At 39.2% G+C, this 14,338-nt stretch overlaps 1 protein-coding gene across 5 annotated transcripts; it reads left to right on the plus strand.

The window, feature by feature from the left end:
* The first annotated feature begins 844 nt into the window (after positions 1–844).
* Positions 845–12,485, plus strand: srek1 (splicing regulatory glutamine/lysine-rich protein 1). Of its 5 annotated transcripts, XM_034896037.1 has the most exons (14): positions 1,015–1,137; positions 1,284–1,417; positions 2,093–2,269; positions 2,427–2,576; positions 3,026–3,148; positions 3,498–3,613; positions 4,512–4,658; positions 5,301–5,479; positions 5,679–5,809; positions 5,896–6,004; positions 6,115–6,222; positions 7,266–7,337; positions 7,921–8,035; positions 11,691–12,485. In XM_034896037.1, exons 5-14 carry the CDS (start codon positions 3,118–3,120, stop codon positions 11,853–11,855), a joined length of 1,173 nt encoding a protein of 390 aa, XP_034751928.1. In that variant the 5' UTR covers positions 1,015–1,137; positions 1,284–1,417; positions 2,093–2,269; positions 2,427–2,576; positions 3,026–3,117; the 3' UTR covers positions 11,856–12,485. The 5 variants fall into 5 exon arrangements, with proteins under 5 accessions (XP_034751924.1, XP_034751925.1, XP_034751928.1 ...); XM_034896036.1 differs by having other exon boundaries at positions 2,093–2,576; XM_034896035.1 differs by having other exon boundaries at positions 2,427–3,148.
* The last annotated feature ends 1,853 nt before the right edge of the window (positions 12,486–14,338 follow it).

The raw sequence follows: 14,338 nt of genomic DNA on the forward strand, positions 1-14,338 counted from the left end.
GTTCTGAAGGCAAAAGGGGGTCCAACCCGTTACTAGCATGGGGTACCTAATAAAGTGGCCGGTGAGTGTATATATGTAAGTTGTTTGGACTTGTGTGTGTATTTTAGGTGTTTCCATAAATAACTGATCTTGAACTCACCTGACCCAGCTCCCTTACCAGGTTAAACCCAGAATGAATCTCTCGTCGGGAATACATTAACTAAAACTAAATTAAAACAGGTGTAAAAATAACATATTTTATTAACTGAAATAAAAATAACTGCATCCTTCCAGCACGTGGCCCAAAATTGGGCCATGGTGTAAATCAACTGAACTGAAAACATAACTTCCTTCACAGAGGTAATAATAAAGCCCCAATGTATACATCATATCATTTTACATTTTTTACTTGCCATTGGTGTGATAGAGAGGAGCTCAGGGTTCCCCCAAGGCTCCACGTTCACTGTGTGGCACAACGATGCATGGACACAACACATCACAGCGTGGTGTTTTAAAGTATAAGTAAACGGTCTGATTAATGGTCAGAATACTTTCTCCGTCACCGTACGTGTGAGTATCTTTCCGTTGCTTGGGGCCATGGGTAATAATGTACCATCCAATACAATAGGGGGCGGTATTGCATCTTAAAGTATATTGACAACCACGTTAATAGTACTTGTAAAGTATTTTAGAAGTAGGTTTAGGTCCAAACGCATAGACAATTAAGGTCAAGTGGGAGGGGAAAACGTTGTTTTTTTTCTCACTTTGAATACACACTGGGCATTTTAACAGGATATAGTGCACCAATGTGCTATCCATAGATGGCAGCAATGCTACTTTTTGGTTGCCGGCTTCCCTAAAATCCTAAAGAAGAAGAAGTAGAAGGAGGAAAGAGAAGAACCTCTCGCTTCGCCAAGCTGGCTATACTGTGAATTCTGCATATCGCCGAGCGGGGTGACTGAGAAATACATTTTATAAATAATTAATTTCTACGCTTTAAAGATAGGTAACGGCTTCATTAGTTTGCGCAATGAGCGGGATACCAGGGACTACCGTCGTCCAGGTCACCAACCTGTCCTCGGCTGTGAGCAGCGAGCAGATGCGCACTCTGTTCGGTTTCCTGGGAGACATCGAGGAGCTACGGCTATACCCGCCCGAGTAAGTGCAACCTTCCCTGGGATGGCTAGATAGGCAACACCGCGGTTCTGCGGCCTTTCTGCGGTGCATATAAACATAACAAATAAGAATTCACGGTTGTAATAAATAACTAACCCGCCTTTTTCTATTTGTGTTTTCTTTCACAGCAATGCCCCTCTGTCTTTCTCGTCCAAAGTGTGCTATATAAAGTACCGAGACCCCTCCAGTGTTGGTGTGGCCCAACATCTCACCAATACAGTTTTTATTGACAGAGCTTTGATAGTAGTACCATGTGCGGAAGGTGAGTGCAGACCGTTTCGTTCAAAGGAATACAAAATAAAGTGTCTGAGTTGTCTCAGTGGACTTGCTATGGCCTCCTCCCCTTGAATTCAACCGTTTGGTGTTTTGGTTGAATTCTGGTTTCTTTCTGTTCACATGGAAAATTGGCAAGTTGTGCCATTGGGTAGTTCCATTTTTGTCACAAGTATTTGACACAGGTGATTGGTTGTATCACCTTAATAAAAGCTAGCAAGATAATGTCTTAGTAGCGCACAGCCAAGGTTTCTGTTTGCTGTCACAAGGTGGTTTCTACAGATAACATTAGACCTATGTTGAATGTTTTTGAATCTGCAAGACTTGCAGACCGCATTATTTACCTCACTGTAAACACTGGATTCTGAGGAATCTTGTAGCGTGTTTTTTGTGTTAATAAACTGACATTAATGTTACTTGTTTCATGGAAATGACTAAGTAAGTTCATGGCATCACAGCTAACTCAATCCCCTTTCTCTCTTTCATTTGTGGTGCTCCTTTTCTTTAAATTGCCCTTCCCTTGTTGTTCCCTTGTGTACAGTCGAAACAATGATATCACCTCTAACTTGATGCTTTTTGTCCACGTGACTTGGTGCTGGATGGCTAATGAGTTTATTAATTTGGTTTTGTATGTTTTTTCTGTGTGATTATGTGTGCATATCAGATGACTAGACTGGCCCAGCTGTTACACTACACTAGCCTGAGTCAGGCATTGTTTTCCAAGCCACTATCCCCGATCGGGCCAACGCAGCCTTCAAGGGGGAATGTGACCAGGAGAATAGCCTGCTGAACCTTCCAAGATGGACACCTTGTCTCTTTTTATTTATTTATTTTTTTTTTGGTTTGTTTCCTTTCATACTTTCCCATGTTGTCCACTCTCTACTGTCTCTATCTAGAAACTACAGTATTGCTTATCTCTAGCTTTGTGTTTATATTTGTTATTTTGGTTTGTTTTGATTATTGTCCAACCCCCACCCCCCTCTCTCTTTCTGCTACAGCTGCAGCTTGTGTGTGATTGAATTCTGTCCAGGTTGCTACGGCATACCGGTGGGATATGTATCACACATGGGATGCTAAGAGGATCACTAACACTTTACTCTGTTGTCAGCTACTCCTGTTGTCATAGTGAGGGGCTAGACATTATAAAAGTGAGACCCAGTAGAATATTTTAAATTCTATTTGCGCTTTTCACATGTGCTGAAATCTGTAGTAAAAGGTTTTTTTCCTCACACTACAGCTCGGGTATGGATGTTTTAATATATAATAACAGTCACTCTCCATTCAACATCATTTTCTCTTTTAACTTAGAAATGCGTGACACATGCATTAAGACTTTGCGCCGTTATTTTATATGTAATCACTTTTCGAATTGTAATTCATGCTCTGTGCCTCCAGCTTTAATTAACTGAATTTGTAGTTATTTTGTTTCTTATTCGTCTTAACGTAGCTCTCTTCTCCAGCTATAAAAAGCAGCAGACTTTAATGGAATGAGCAAACCTCCTAATTGGTTGTTTTTATAGCAAAGGCTTGGATAACATTTCCTACAGTTCTTAAAATTGTTGTTCTTTTCTGTATCTGATGTCCTGTGTGCTATTAGTGATGCAGCCATTGGGGTTATCTTGTGTTGCACACCTTTCCAACACTGCGAAAACGATCGCCCCACGGAAAAGCGCCCATGCTTGATATCGTATGGTTCATGACCAATATGTTTCCAGTACAGGTGACCCATGCATCAAAGTGTTGACTCATTCTCTGCATTGTATTTTCTTTTCTTTTCTTTTAATCTATGAAAAGAGACCAAGGACAAATCAGTGTTCTTTATTTTTTTGAAAAAAAGTTAAGCTTTTCTTTGAAAATAATAATTCAGATTGACTGAGAATAATAATTTAACAAAAGCAAAGTAAGGATGCTCGGTCTCCATTAGTAGACAGTAGAACACTTCTAGGTTGTATAGGGAAGTGTATGCTCTCTTTCTCTCTAGAATACAGTGGGCTAATTGTGCAGACATAGAGGAGACAGTGATAAGAGTCCCTCTATTGCCTTCACTAATATCGGCTTCTGTCCTGCAGGGAAAATCCCAGAAGAGGCCAAAGCTTTGTCACTTTTGGCACCTGCCACCCCAGTACCCAGTCTGATTCCTGGAGGGGGACTGCTACCAATTCCTACTCCAGCGCCACTTCAGAATGTGAGTTAGCGTCTTCTGGTCCTCTTGTTGTGTAGTCTATTTGCCTGTTATGTAATGGTTAATTTCCACAGCATGGTTAAACTCATCTCACTTTTGTCACCAGTACTTTTCTTTTTTTGGTTTTCCACTGGGCATAGTACCCCCTCAGTATATTATTGTGTTATTTATCTTTTTGTGCGTGTTATAGGTTTACAAAGCGAAAAAGCCCAAAGTCCACCCCCAAAGGGACATATCATCTCCAACAGAAAACACTGTTCACAAACTGCTCAAAACAGCTCCATTGTAGTCCAGCCTTTACTTCCGTGACGAACGTGCGTCACTTTGTAACTCAAATTATAACGCTCACCTAGCTGCTCGCGTGGCACATCCTCATACTCTGCTTCTGATTGGCTTGTAGTCCTTACCTAGCTACTGCGCATGTGTGAATCCCAACAAAGATCAAACAAAAGTGGGATGCCTCACTCTGTAGCTAAAACAGAGAGCTCAACACACAGGGTGAACAGAGGAGCTGCAGCAATGTGCAGTACAACAAAAAGGTGTTTTGGGAAAATGTAAACCTTTTCTGATATAACTTCTAAATACAATTTTGAACCTGAAAATGAGCATAATATATGCACTTTAAATCTGTTTCAATTAATTAAAAAATCACAGATGCTATTTACTTGGCAATTTAAAAATAGACATGTCCCCTGTCCCCCTATTAGATTGTTCTCTCTGACCAGTAGTGGTCTGCACTGTCCTTTTTTATTATTGGCTCAACACACAAAACAAAGGACTGGTTACTATCCACAACGTTTCCTTATAAAGAGATAGCTGTGTAGAGCCGTGGTGTGTGTCATTCAGTGGAAATGCAGCATTAGTAAAACTGTGTGTGCATGTGTGTGTCTTACCCCTGCAGCTGAACCTTCCCACAGTGAATCGGCTGTCGTCTGCTCTGGACCCTACAGCATCATTGCTCTCCCAGCCCCCCCTCATGGGAAATGTGGATCCCTCAAAAGTCGATGAGATCAGGAGGACCGTTTATGTCGGCAACTTGAACTCACAGGTAACAATATCAAATCTGTGTTTACACTTAAAATAGTGAGTATTTACAGTGGCACGGTGGAGTCTGTTGCACATGTCTGTGTGGCTCGTGTGTGTTTTTATTTAGTTTACGGACAACAGAGGTATAAGATATATCAAGCTGTAGGTAGTACACAGGCAATATTTGTTTACAGGATTAATTGTTCTCAATTTGTTAATAAGAAACAATAGGACAAATACAGAATATCACCGAAACTATGTTTTCATTAGCAACTATCTTTATTTGCCAGCAGTCATTTCCCTTAATTGATATTGTAATGTAATATATCTTATTTCCATCTCATTCTTTACCTGTTCATAAGAATTTGTGACAGATCTGAACAAATTAGAGTTTCAACTAATAATGGTCAGAGGAAATATTTTGTTGTTGTTGTTGGACCATTTAACGTTGATGATGTAGGATACCCAATCATTAAATTAGGTTTGTGGAATAAGTTAATTCTCAACCCGATCGATATAGGCCCAAGAGAATTAAGATGAATTACAACTCAAACATGTTGTAATTTTTAGGAAAGCCTCAATGTAATTCAGACAGTCTCAAAGCTTTACATTCTGTAGCTGCAAATTTGTTGTCATTCAGTCTTGTTTATCTTTCCTTCTGCAGACCACCACTGCAGACCAACTGTTGGAGTTCTTCAAGCAGGTGGGAGATGTGAAGTTTGTGCGAATGGCTGGAGATGAGACTCAGCCGACACGCTTCGCCTTTGTAGAGTTTGTTGAGCAGGATTCCGTCGTCAGAGCCCTGACCTTCAATGGAATCATGTTTGGAGACCGACCCCTGAAGTATGACCTTTTTTAAAGACCATACTACAGAGCAGTACGATCCACGGCAGACATTATTACATATAAAAAATGTGTAATTTATTTACTCCGAATGTTGTTCTCAAAGAAACAGACTTGTGCTTAAAATGACACTAATTGCGACAAAGAAAAAAATACCTGTTAGTGATTTGTCAGTTGATATTTCATTTATGTCTTTCAGGGTTAATCATTCCAATAACGCCATAGTAAAACCCCCAGAGATGACGCCGCAGGCTGCTGCTAAGGAGCTAGAAAGTGTGATGAAGAGGGTGAGAGAAGCCCAGAATACCATTGCTGCTGCCATAGAACCAGGTACAACATTTAGATTTTCTGCATGTGTCAAGTTTTAGATTGATATTGAAGTTGTTCTGATGCAGATGCTGCTGCTCTTCCTCTAGCGGACATAAAGAAGCTTTCTTCCAGTCGGTCTATAAGGTCACGCCGGTCAGCCTCACGGTCACGCTCCCACTCGAGAACGCGCAGGAAAAGGTCCCGTTCGAAACACAGGTGCCCAACTAATACTCAGAGCTTTTCTCAGAAATTTCTCTTGCACAAAGTTGTGATCATATGATTGTGATTTCTAGTCAATTACTTTTTTTCTCTCCTTCCTGTTTAAGCAGACCGGTGCCAAAGTTGTGTCCGAGGAATGACTCCCACAATTCTCGAAGCAGCCACAAGAGGCGTTCTCGCTCCAGAGACAAGAGACGCAGTCGTAGCCGCTCTAGGTATGTTGGGAACAAATGACGTATAAGCAGTGTTGGTCAGAAACGCATTGCTTAGTAATATATTACTGTAATATTATTACTTTCCACAGTAACAAGTAGTGTAGGGGGTTTCAATTTCCAAAACAGTAAAAATATTACAGTTACTAATCCAAGTAATGCAGTGTTATTGCATTACCCAAATATGATTTGTCGGCTCTCTTACTTTGAACAGCTGGAAGTATTGTCATTCTATCAAGGCTTTGATCCGAGTGGGAACATTGATGCCATTTAGCATGTGAATGTTAACAGAGCAGCGTCCCCTTTCTTGCAGAGTGCACGCAGGCAGAGCGAGTTACTATACTGTTGTTATGGGAACCTGCGTTGCCAGGTCCTTTTCGTGATGTAAGCCTATGTGAAACAAAAAATTAATAATTTTGCTTGATTGTTGACTCCAATAGTAAGGTGAATTATTGTTCCAAGAAAGTAGAATACGTTTTGAAGAAGCTGGCAGGTTGTGCGTTTGTTTTGAAAAAAACTAATACAGTAACCTAATATCATTACCTTTTTAAGGAGTAATTAGTAAAGAGTTACATATTGCACTTGTCCAACACTGCATATAAGGCATCATTATCCAAATCTATTTTACAACCAAATGGTGGTTAGACGTCAATCAAGAAGCACAATCTGCTGCTGTAAGTTATTGCTGATCATGCAGTCCTGCAATAATTCAGTTAATCACATAAGGTATTATTATTAAAACTAAATCTCATCCACTATGGTGGTATCCCTGTCCTGAGCATCAGGGTTCACCAGGTACTTAATGAGTCTAGTAGCTTCCTGGATTTGGCTCTGTTGTGCTGCATCTGGCACCATGGGGGAACATTTATCTTATTATTTAAAAAAATAATTTGAATACAATAATGTGTACATTTATGGATTTATATCCTGACCCATTTATGATTTTGTGTCCTTTATGCATGTACTCTCAAACTGCTGTTTTTTTATTTGTAAGGAGCTCATGTTTCCACAAAAGGTACCTAATCCAGTTTATGTGGTGTTATCAGGGCTCACAGGAGGAAGAGTAGGGATCGGTCCTGGAGCCCACGTAGGAAAGTCAGATCACCCTCACCAAAAAGGTGAGTCCATCAGTTCTTATCGTCTTAAACTGTTTTGAGATGTTCTTCAGTCTCCTATGTTCGTGCCCTGTCTTTCCTTTGTTGTCTGAGTGGATTTACAACCATGTGTGGACAACACATATCAGTGATTTTGTAGTCTTGCTTTGCCAGACCGTCCACACACCGCAAAGCAGAGGAAGGTCTGGCTTCTCCACGTAGTATTCTAGAATGGGAGGAAAAACATGCTCTGGTTTATTGGCATTTCTTTAACCCAATCACAATCGTCATGGGCAGTGCTAAGCTCTGCAAAGAGCCACTGCATAATATTGAAAGAGAAAACTCAGATTGGACAGATAGCCTAGCTAGTGGTCTCATTTTACCCTGCAGAGATCTGAGGAGCAGTCAACAATAGTCCTCATAAATCTACTGAACTTAAAATTTCAAAACAAATAAAAGCGGAAGGAAACATAAATGCATCCGGCGCAATTTCCTACGTCTCCGGATCAATCCAGGAAGTGGAACGTCAAGGATATAGACTAGTGATTTGGTGACTGCAAGATTGTGATTGTCTTTTTGTTGGTTTGTTTGTGTTGGTTTCTTTTAGAGGTAAGAAAGACAAGAGGAGGGAGCGCAGTAGAGAAAGAAAGGGACGCTCTACATCCAGGAAGAGGAGCCGCAAGGACGAGGACAGGCTAAAGAGCAGGGCCAAGCCAATGAAGGTAATAATAAAGCTTACACTTTCCAACACCTCCCTGAAATAACACTCCCCTGTTTAGATACTCATTGTTACCAAAATCTGCTGAACCATTCCTCCTGGTCGAGCAGGCAAACAAAGCTGTTGTACTACTGATAATTTAATCAGCCAAGCTTTGTCTCACTAAAACACGCTGCAGGTGTGAGGGGAGTAAATAAGGGCGTTTTACAGTAGCCGCAGCCGAGCTGGCGTGCGCAAATGTGACATTATGAGAGCGTAACTGTTTATACTACCGCGTGGTGGTGGCAACACTAGTTGCAATCTTCTCCTGAACAAAGGTGGCGCTAATGAGCAAAAACTACTGGACTAGCAGGAGAAGAAAAAGGTTTAAAAAAAAAAAACGGCAGAACGGGCAGCAGCATTGCCGTCAATGCTTCAGTTTGATTCAATTATCTACTTTGTCAGATCCAGCCTTTCATTAATCATAAAAGAACTCAGACTTGCTGCCATTCTGAGAGTCGTCGTTCAGTCTTCCTGTTTCCGCTTTGTCGCACGCTGCTAACAAAAATAGTGGTGTACGCCCTCTGGACATGCACTCAAAATCCTGGCTTTTTCAGTAAGATCTACGTCACATTGGCGTTCGGACATTTAGATGCCCTGACTGTAAAATGACTCTTAGGGTCTGCTCCGCTGCATGTCTGAAAATCTGTGCTTTCCTGTCCTCAACAGATCCCCCTGCGGTAAAATTGTTTCTTTTGTGAATGTTTTCACTCTCTAACTGGAGTATAAAACCCCAAGAACACTGACCTACTTTTTAAAGTTTACCGTAAAGATCACACAAAGGGGAAAGATAAAAGGTGACCCATTTTAGACTTATCACAGTCCATCTTTGCTGTTGATAACAATCAAAACATTTGTTTTACAAAAGTCAGCTGTGTAAGTGTTGAGAGTAAGTGCAAAAGGCTTGTTTTTTTTTTGCTCTGGTGAGTGCACAGTCTTGGCGTGGTTTTAATTTTTTTTTTTTTTTAACATTATAAAATGAGTCTTTAATAGAAACAGAGTGATGGAAATTGAGGGCAGCATATGTACAACCTAATCTGCGGTTCAGTGTGATTGGCTGTCTGCAGGCAGGCAGGGTTTTGTGACTGAACTTAGACAAGAACGCACACTTTTTTATTTCTTCATTCGTGTGTAATTATAAATTTCATATCACAGGCAATTAAGAGATACATCAAAATGTGAGTCTTACAGGTTAAAACAAGTTTAGTTTGGGGCTGCTGCTCTGCAGGTGTGCTGGACTGAAACTTGGGAATAATAGATTTCATGTAATCCTAGGTAAGGTCTACTGAAGAAGAAACATAAGTTATAATTATAGGTGCTCCGCAGCGATGGTCGGGGCAGAGCGTTTAAAAAAAGGCAGAGATGATGGCCAGAGCACAATGGCTGATGATGTATAAGATGTGATCTTGTAACAACAAGAATCTTTGTGGCTTAATGCCTGCGCTGATCTCAGTGAGCTGTTGCACAGGTGAGGCGTCCTCTAGCTATTTGGGCTTTGTTTTATTGTGTCAGCCTGCGTTGACACAATAACATGACTTTCCCAAACTGAAACTGGACTGATTGTTCATCAGAATCAGGTGTGTTAATGCAGACACATTTAAAATATGTAGGGCAGCTGTCCACAGCACAATGCTTGATTAGAAATATGTATGATCATCTTGCAACGCCATGTGCTAGAAATCAAAAACTTGGCGGTTTCTGATCTCAGGCATCTATTATCTGGATGATGTCACAAGTGGCATTGCAACTCCTAGTAGACAAGGAGCAGACTTGCATTAACATGCAGAATTTTAAACTGCTGTTTTGTGTACTTGTTTAAAACAACATAGAGATGCCTACAATTTATTTTCACAAGAGTCAATAAACATCAGCCAATCTGATGTATAAAGATGCTCTCTTTTGTGTGTGTGTAGATGAGGACACTATTCATACTTTTTTTGTATTTACTTTTTGAGATAAAATTCTGAAATTGTGCATACCAAATCTACAGTGATGTTCAAATGTTGTGACTGTTTTACATGAACATAAAATATTTAGTTTGGAAGAAATTGCAGTAAAACGTTTTTATGAACTGTGGGCCTCAATTTTTGAAACTAAATGTGGTCAGTCTGGAGACTAACTGTCATTTGGCTACAGTTTGGCGTAAGTTGTAACTTAGTACTGTAGCATATATGGAATATCTTTTATGAATTTTTAATAGCTGCTGTTGCGTCACTATCGAGACAATTAGCACACAAATCACACTGATTGTGTCCAGCATAGGACTGGACTTGTAATCAAAATTTGGTGAGTTTTCGTGTATGGGAACATGGATTTCTTAGGAAAAAGAATAATGCTATAAATACAGGTACAAACAGTAGGGTCCACACAGCTTCACTGCTCGGCCTCTAATGATGAGTGGGAAATGAAACAAAACAAATCTAAAGATAAGAAAAAGCAGGAACCATGTGCACATGACAAATTTGAAAATACGCAAGGCAAGTTGAACATAAAATATGACTAGACACTATCATTGTTTTTATGTAGAGTATAGTCTAGGCCTGCACGAGGAATCCCTATAAAATCACGATCTCAATTCACCTTATTCACGATTTAATTTTTAAATAATTTCAATATTTTTTTTTTTTATGACTTTGATTCTCATTTAATATGAGAATCAACTACTCCTTTCTTCCTTAAGTTTTAAATATAGACTGTATGAAATAGGTGTTAAAGGACTCCCAAGCGCTGCAGTGCTCTCCCTTCTCTTCATTGAAGCCTCTATGTTTACAGGCTTGTGGGGATGAACAATGTGGTGTTGGTGCCAAAAAAAATCTGTTTTGTACTGCCAAGTTGTTTTGTCAACGGTTCTTGTGTGCAGTAAATATCATGCTTTGTGACAAAATAATCATGGCAGAAAATCGTAATATCAATTCTAAGCTAAAAAATTGTGATTAATATTTTTCTCCGAATCGTGCATGCCTGGTATGGTCCTAGTTTTTAAGTTAGAATTCAATTCCCGTTCAAAATTGATTTAATTATGTTTTTTATCATTTGTTATCTAGACCATAGTGTCTTTGTCTTGTTGGTTTTGTTATCCTGCGTGTTTCGGCTGCAATTTCCATTTGGCAGTATCTGTTTTTGTGCCAGGTCTTTTACTAATAAGTGAATCAAAATACCTTCAAGGTAAGCTTAAATGTACACTACCGGTTAAAAGTTGGTGTCACTTATAGAGAGAATACCAGCTGAGATTAATTGCATTGTTTTTTGTCTTTTTTTCAACCAGGGCAGCAGTTCACATTACATTATGTGCTTACATAATTGCCAAAGGGTTCTCCAATGTTTTCTCATTTAGTTTTTTTAAATGATTTCAGATTAGTAAATGGGATTCGCCTTTGGAACATTGGATGAATGGTTGCAGATAAAAGGGCAGTGTAGATATTGCATTAAAGATCAGCCCCCCACTCAGATCAGCTGGTATTCTGTCTATAATTGAGTGGAATGGAAATTTGTAAGTGACCCCATACTTACACAACTGATAGTGTCGAGACAACTGGATCTTCCGTTAATATACAGACTCCAGTGAAAACATCTATTACATCATCATTAGTACCTGAACCTTCTCTTTATTTGAATTTCAGGTGCAAAGGGACTATAACAGAAAAGAAAAGGAAGACTATGTAAGTGACAGAGAAGACTCCATCACACTCAGCGAGGACATGATGTCCTCACCTTGCACCCAGCATAACGGCAGCTACAAGACTCACAATGAGTATGCATCAATGGGTGCAGAACGCACCAAGTGATTTATTTTTTCTCTCTCTTTTTTTCATCAATATAAAAAAAAACAAATCCCGCTGCATCAAATGGTCTCAGCGCCCATCACGTGCATATACCATTCACAACAGCGTGTTTTTCTCACCATCACCTGATTTCTACAGGACATTTTGGCAACACATGGATCCTGTTATTCAGCTCATTTTCAGGAACCCACCTAAAGGGCAAGTGAGCACTCTGTACAACAGCCCCACTTTTCCTGTTACCAAGGAAGTCGAATATTTTGGGACTTGCAGAAGGAGCACGATGAAATGTAAAATAACAGAACAACTCTAAATACTACAGACTCAGAAAATACCATAAAGTTGACTCGACACCTCATCAATAACTTCCTAAACACATGGCTGTCACATTGTCATATCACAATATGACACAATTGTGTCCACCTCCTGTATGTGGTACTCACATAAATAGCTTAATACTTTTCTATTCTTTCTGTATATGCGTTAACAGTAATACAATGTATCTTACATTATGCTTATCTCATTTATTAGATGAGATTGGAACTGCTTGAGATTGGAATGTTTTTTCAATAGTAGGAAGTTTTTAGAAATATTTTCCTTTTTATGGCTGGTGTGTGAGAATCAGTTGAAAAGTGGGGTTCTCAAGTTAATCAGTAACGCTAACACACTATGGTCACACTATGGTATCGCCACATCTCCACAGCGCCGGAGTCAGGTCTGGCTACCCCGCTTATCTATTCTTGGATAGGGAATGAAACATTCTGGCTTGTTTGTATTTTAAAACAATTACAACAGCGTGCAGCAGCAGTGCCCTTGCAAAATGAATACCTGAGGGGAGGGGCGAGCTGGTTGATTAGCTTTATCCCAGCACTATACGTCTGGTGAGCCAGACTAGTGAAACACAAAGGAAAAAGGTTAGCTGCAGAAAAGCGAGGCAATATAATCTGCTCTATATGTGCAGTGTGCACAAATGCAGGCACTCAAAGGCAAAAAAAAAAGGCTTTGACCTTGCGATAATCTAGATTCCAACACATTTTAAACTTGGCACACTTCTTCCTTAGACATAATTTAACACAAAGTATTACAGTTTTAACACAATTACTGCATTAAATCCTTATTATTCTGTAATGTCCAACCACAACTGTCTTGAAGGCCTCAGTTGAATTATCAATTTCTCATATGACTTACTTTATCATATAGCCACTTTATTCAGACTTTGCAGGTTTGCATAAGTTGCATTTGCAAAACAAACAAATATACGATTATAGTATAATCCCGCCCGTTGTCATGTTAGGTTCTGTATTTGGAATTTACTGAACGCTGACAAGAAAAAAACAAGGGTTTTTTTCAACAACTAAACCAGATATGTTTATCAGGCCACCTGAAATGTTTTAAAAATTAGACTATTTCAAATCTCATTATTGACACCTTGTGAGGTAATATGTAAGATGGCCTCTCTCTGACTGGGGTTTAACTGGGTGTAACTGTTTTTCCTCTTTGATCTGTTGCTCTGGCCTTGGTGTGGCCATGACAGCAACTTCCCATATTCAGTTTGCCTGTTTAATGAGTGAGACAAAGACATGAATACATGTTTCTTCTAGGTGTAAGAACAGAATGCTAGAATAAAAACAGTTTTTGTACAAATAAACAAATAAAATTAAAAAAAAAGCTAATTTGCCCTTTGTGTGATGTTAAAATGAGATTTAACCAGGTCTTTGAAGAGTTCCCTGTTGGACACCTATTTTTCTCTCTGTCATGGAATCTGGGGCGACCTGCAAAATGTACGCTTTTGATTTTAAGACTTGAAGTGCTGTGATTATGTGACTGCACAGTGGTATTATTTGGTTTCTGTGTTGCTAATGTATTGATTTTAAAAGATACATTGCTCATTCGGTCAACATTGATACATTGCTTTTGTTTTTTGTTGTATGGGTGTACATGTTCTTGCATTTTTATACGTCTGATTAGTCGCAACAATGTATCATGTTCCTTTTCCGGTTATTGTTGTAATGCTATGAGATAAAAAAAATTAACTGTTTTATAGATACAAAATAAGCTTATACTGTAAAAAAGAATTATGCTGGTCTGGAAAATATCTGTCGGCTCATGTTGCTCAAGAAAGTAAGATGCAAACAATGTGTCGTCCACAGTGGTATAATTACATGTCACAGGTCAACTAACTGCTTGCAAGCAGAGAAGGGGTAAAAAAGTGCCTAGATTAAGATTGTACAGATTATTCTAATAAAATATGGAGACTTATTGACAGATGCAACCCAAATTTATTGTTTAGGATGTTAAATAGCTAAAACTTATGAAATGTTCTATTTAAGTATTGTCAGCTGCCTTTAGTAATGAATAATGTGGATTAAACATTCATTGGACTTTTGTCGTTTATTAGTAGTAGTATATAATTTGTTTTTCTGTCATTTTTAGTGTTGCAGTTTCCGTCTGTTGTATTGTGAGTGTGTCAAATGTGTCTGCAAACCAGC

The sequence above is a fragment of the Etheostoma cragini genome, chromosome 16, assembly GCF_013103735.1.
Source record: "Etheostoma cragini isolate CJK2018 chromosome 16, CSU_Ecrag_1.0, whole genome shotgun sequence".
Classification (NCBI taxonomy): domain Eukaryota; kingdom Metazoa; phylum Chordata; class Actinopteri; order Perciformes; family Percidae; genus Etheostoma; species Etheostoma cragini.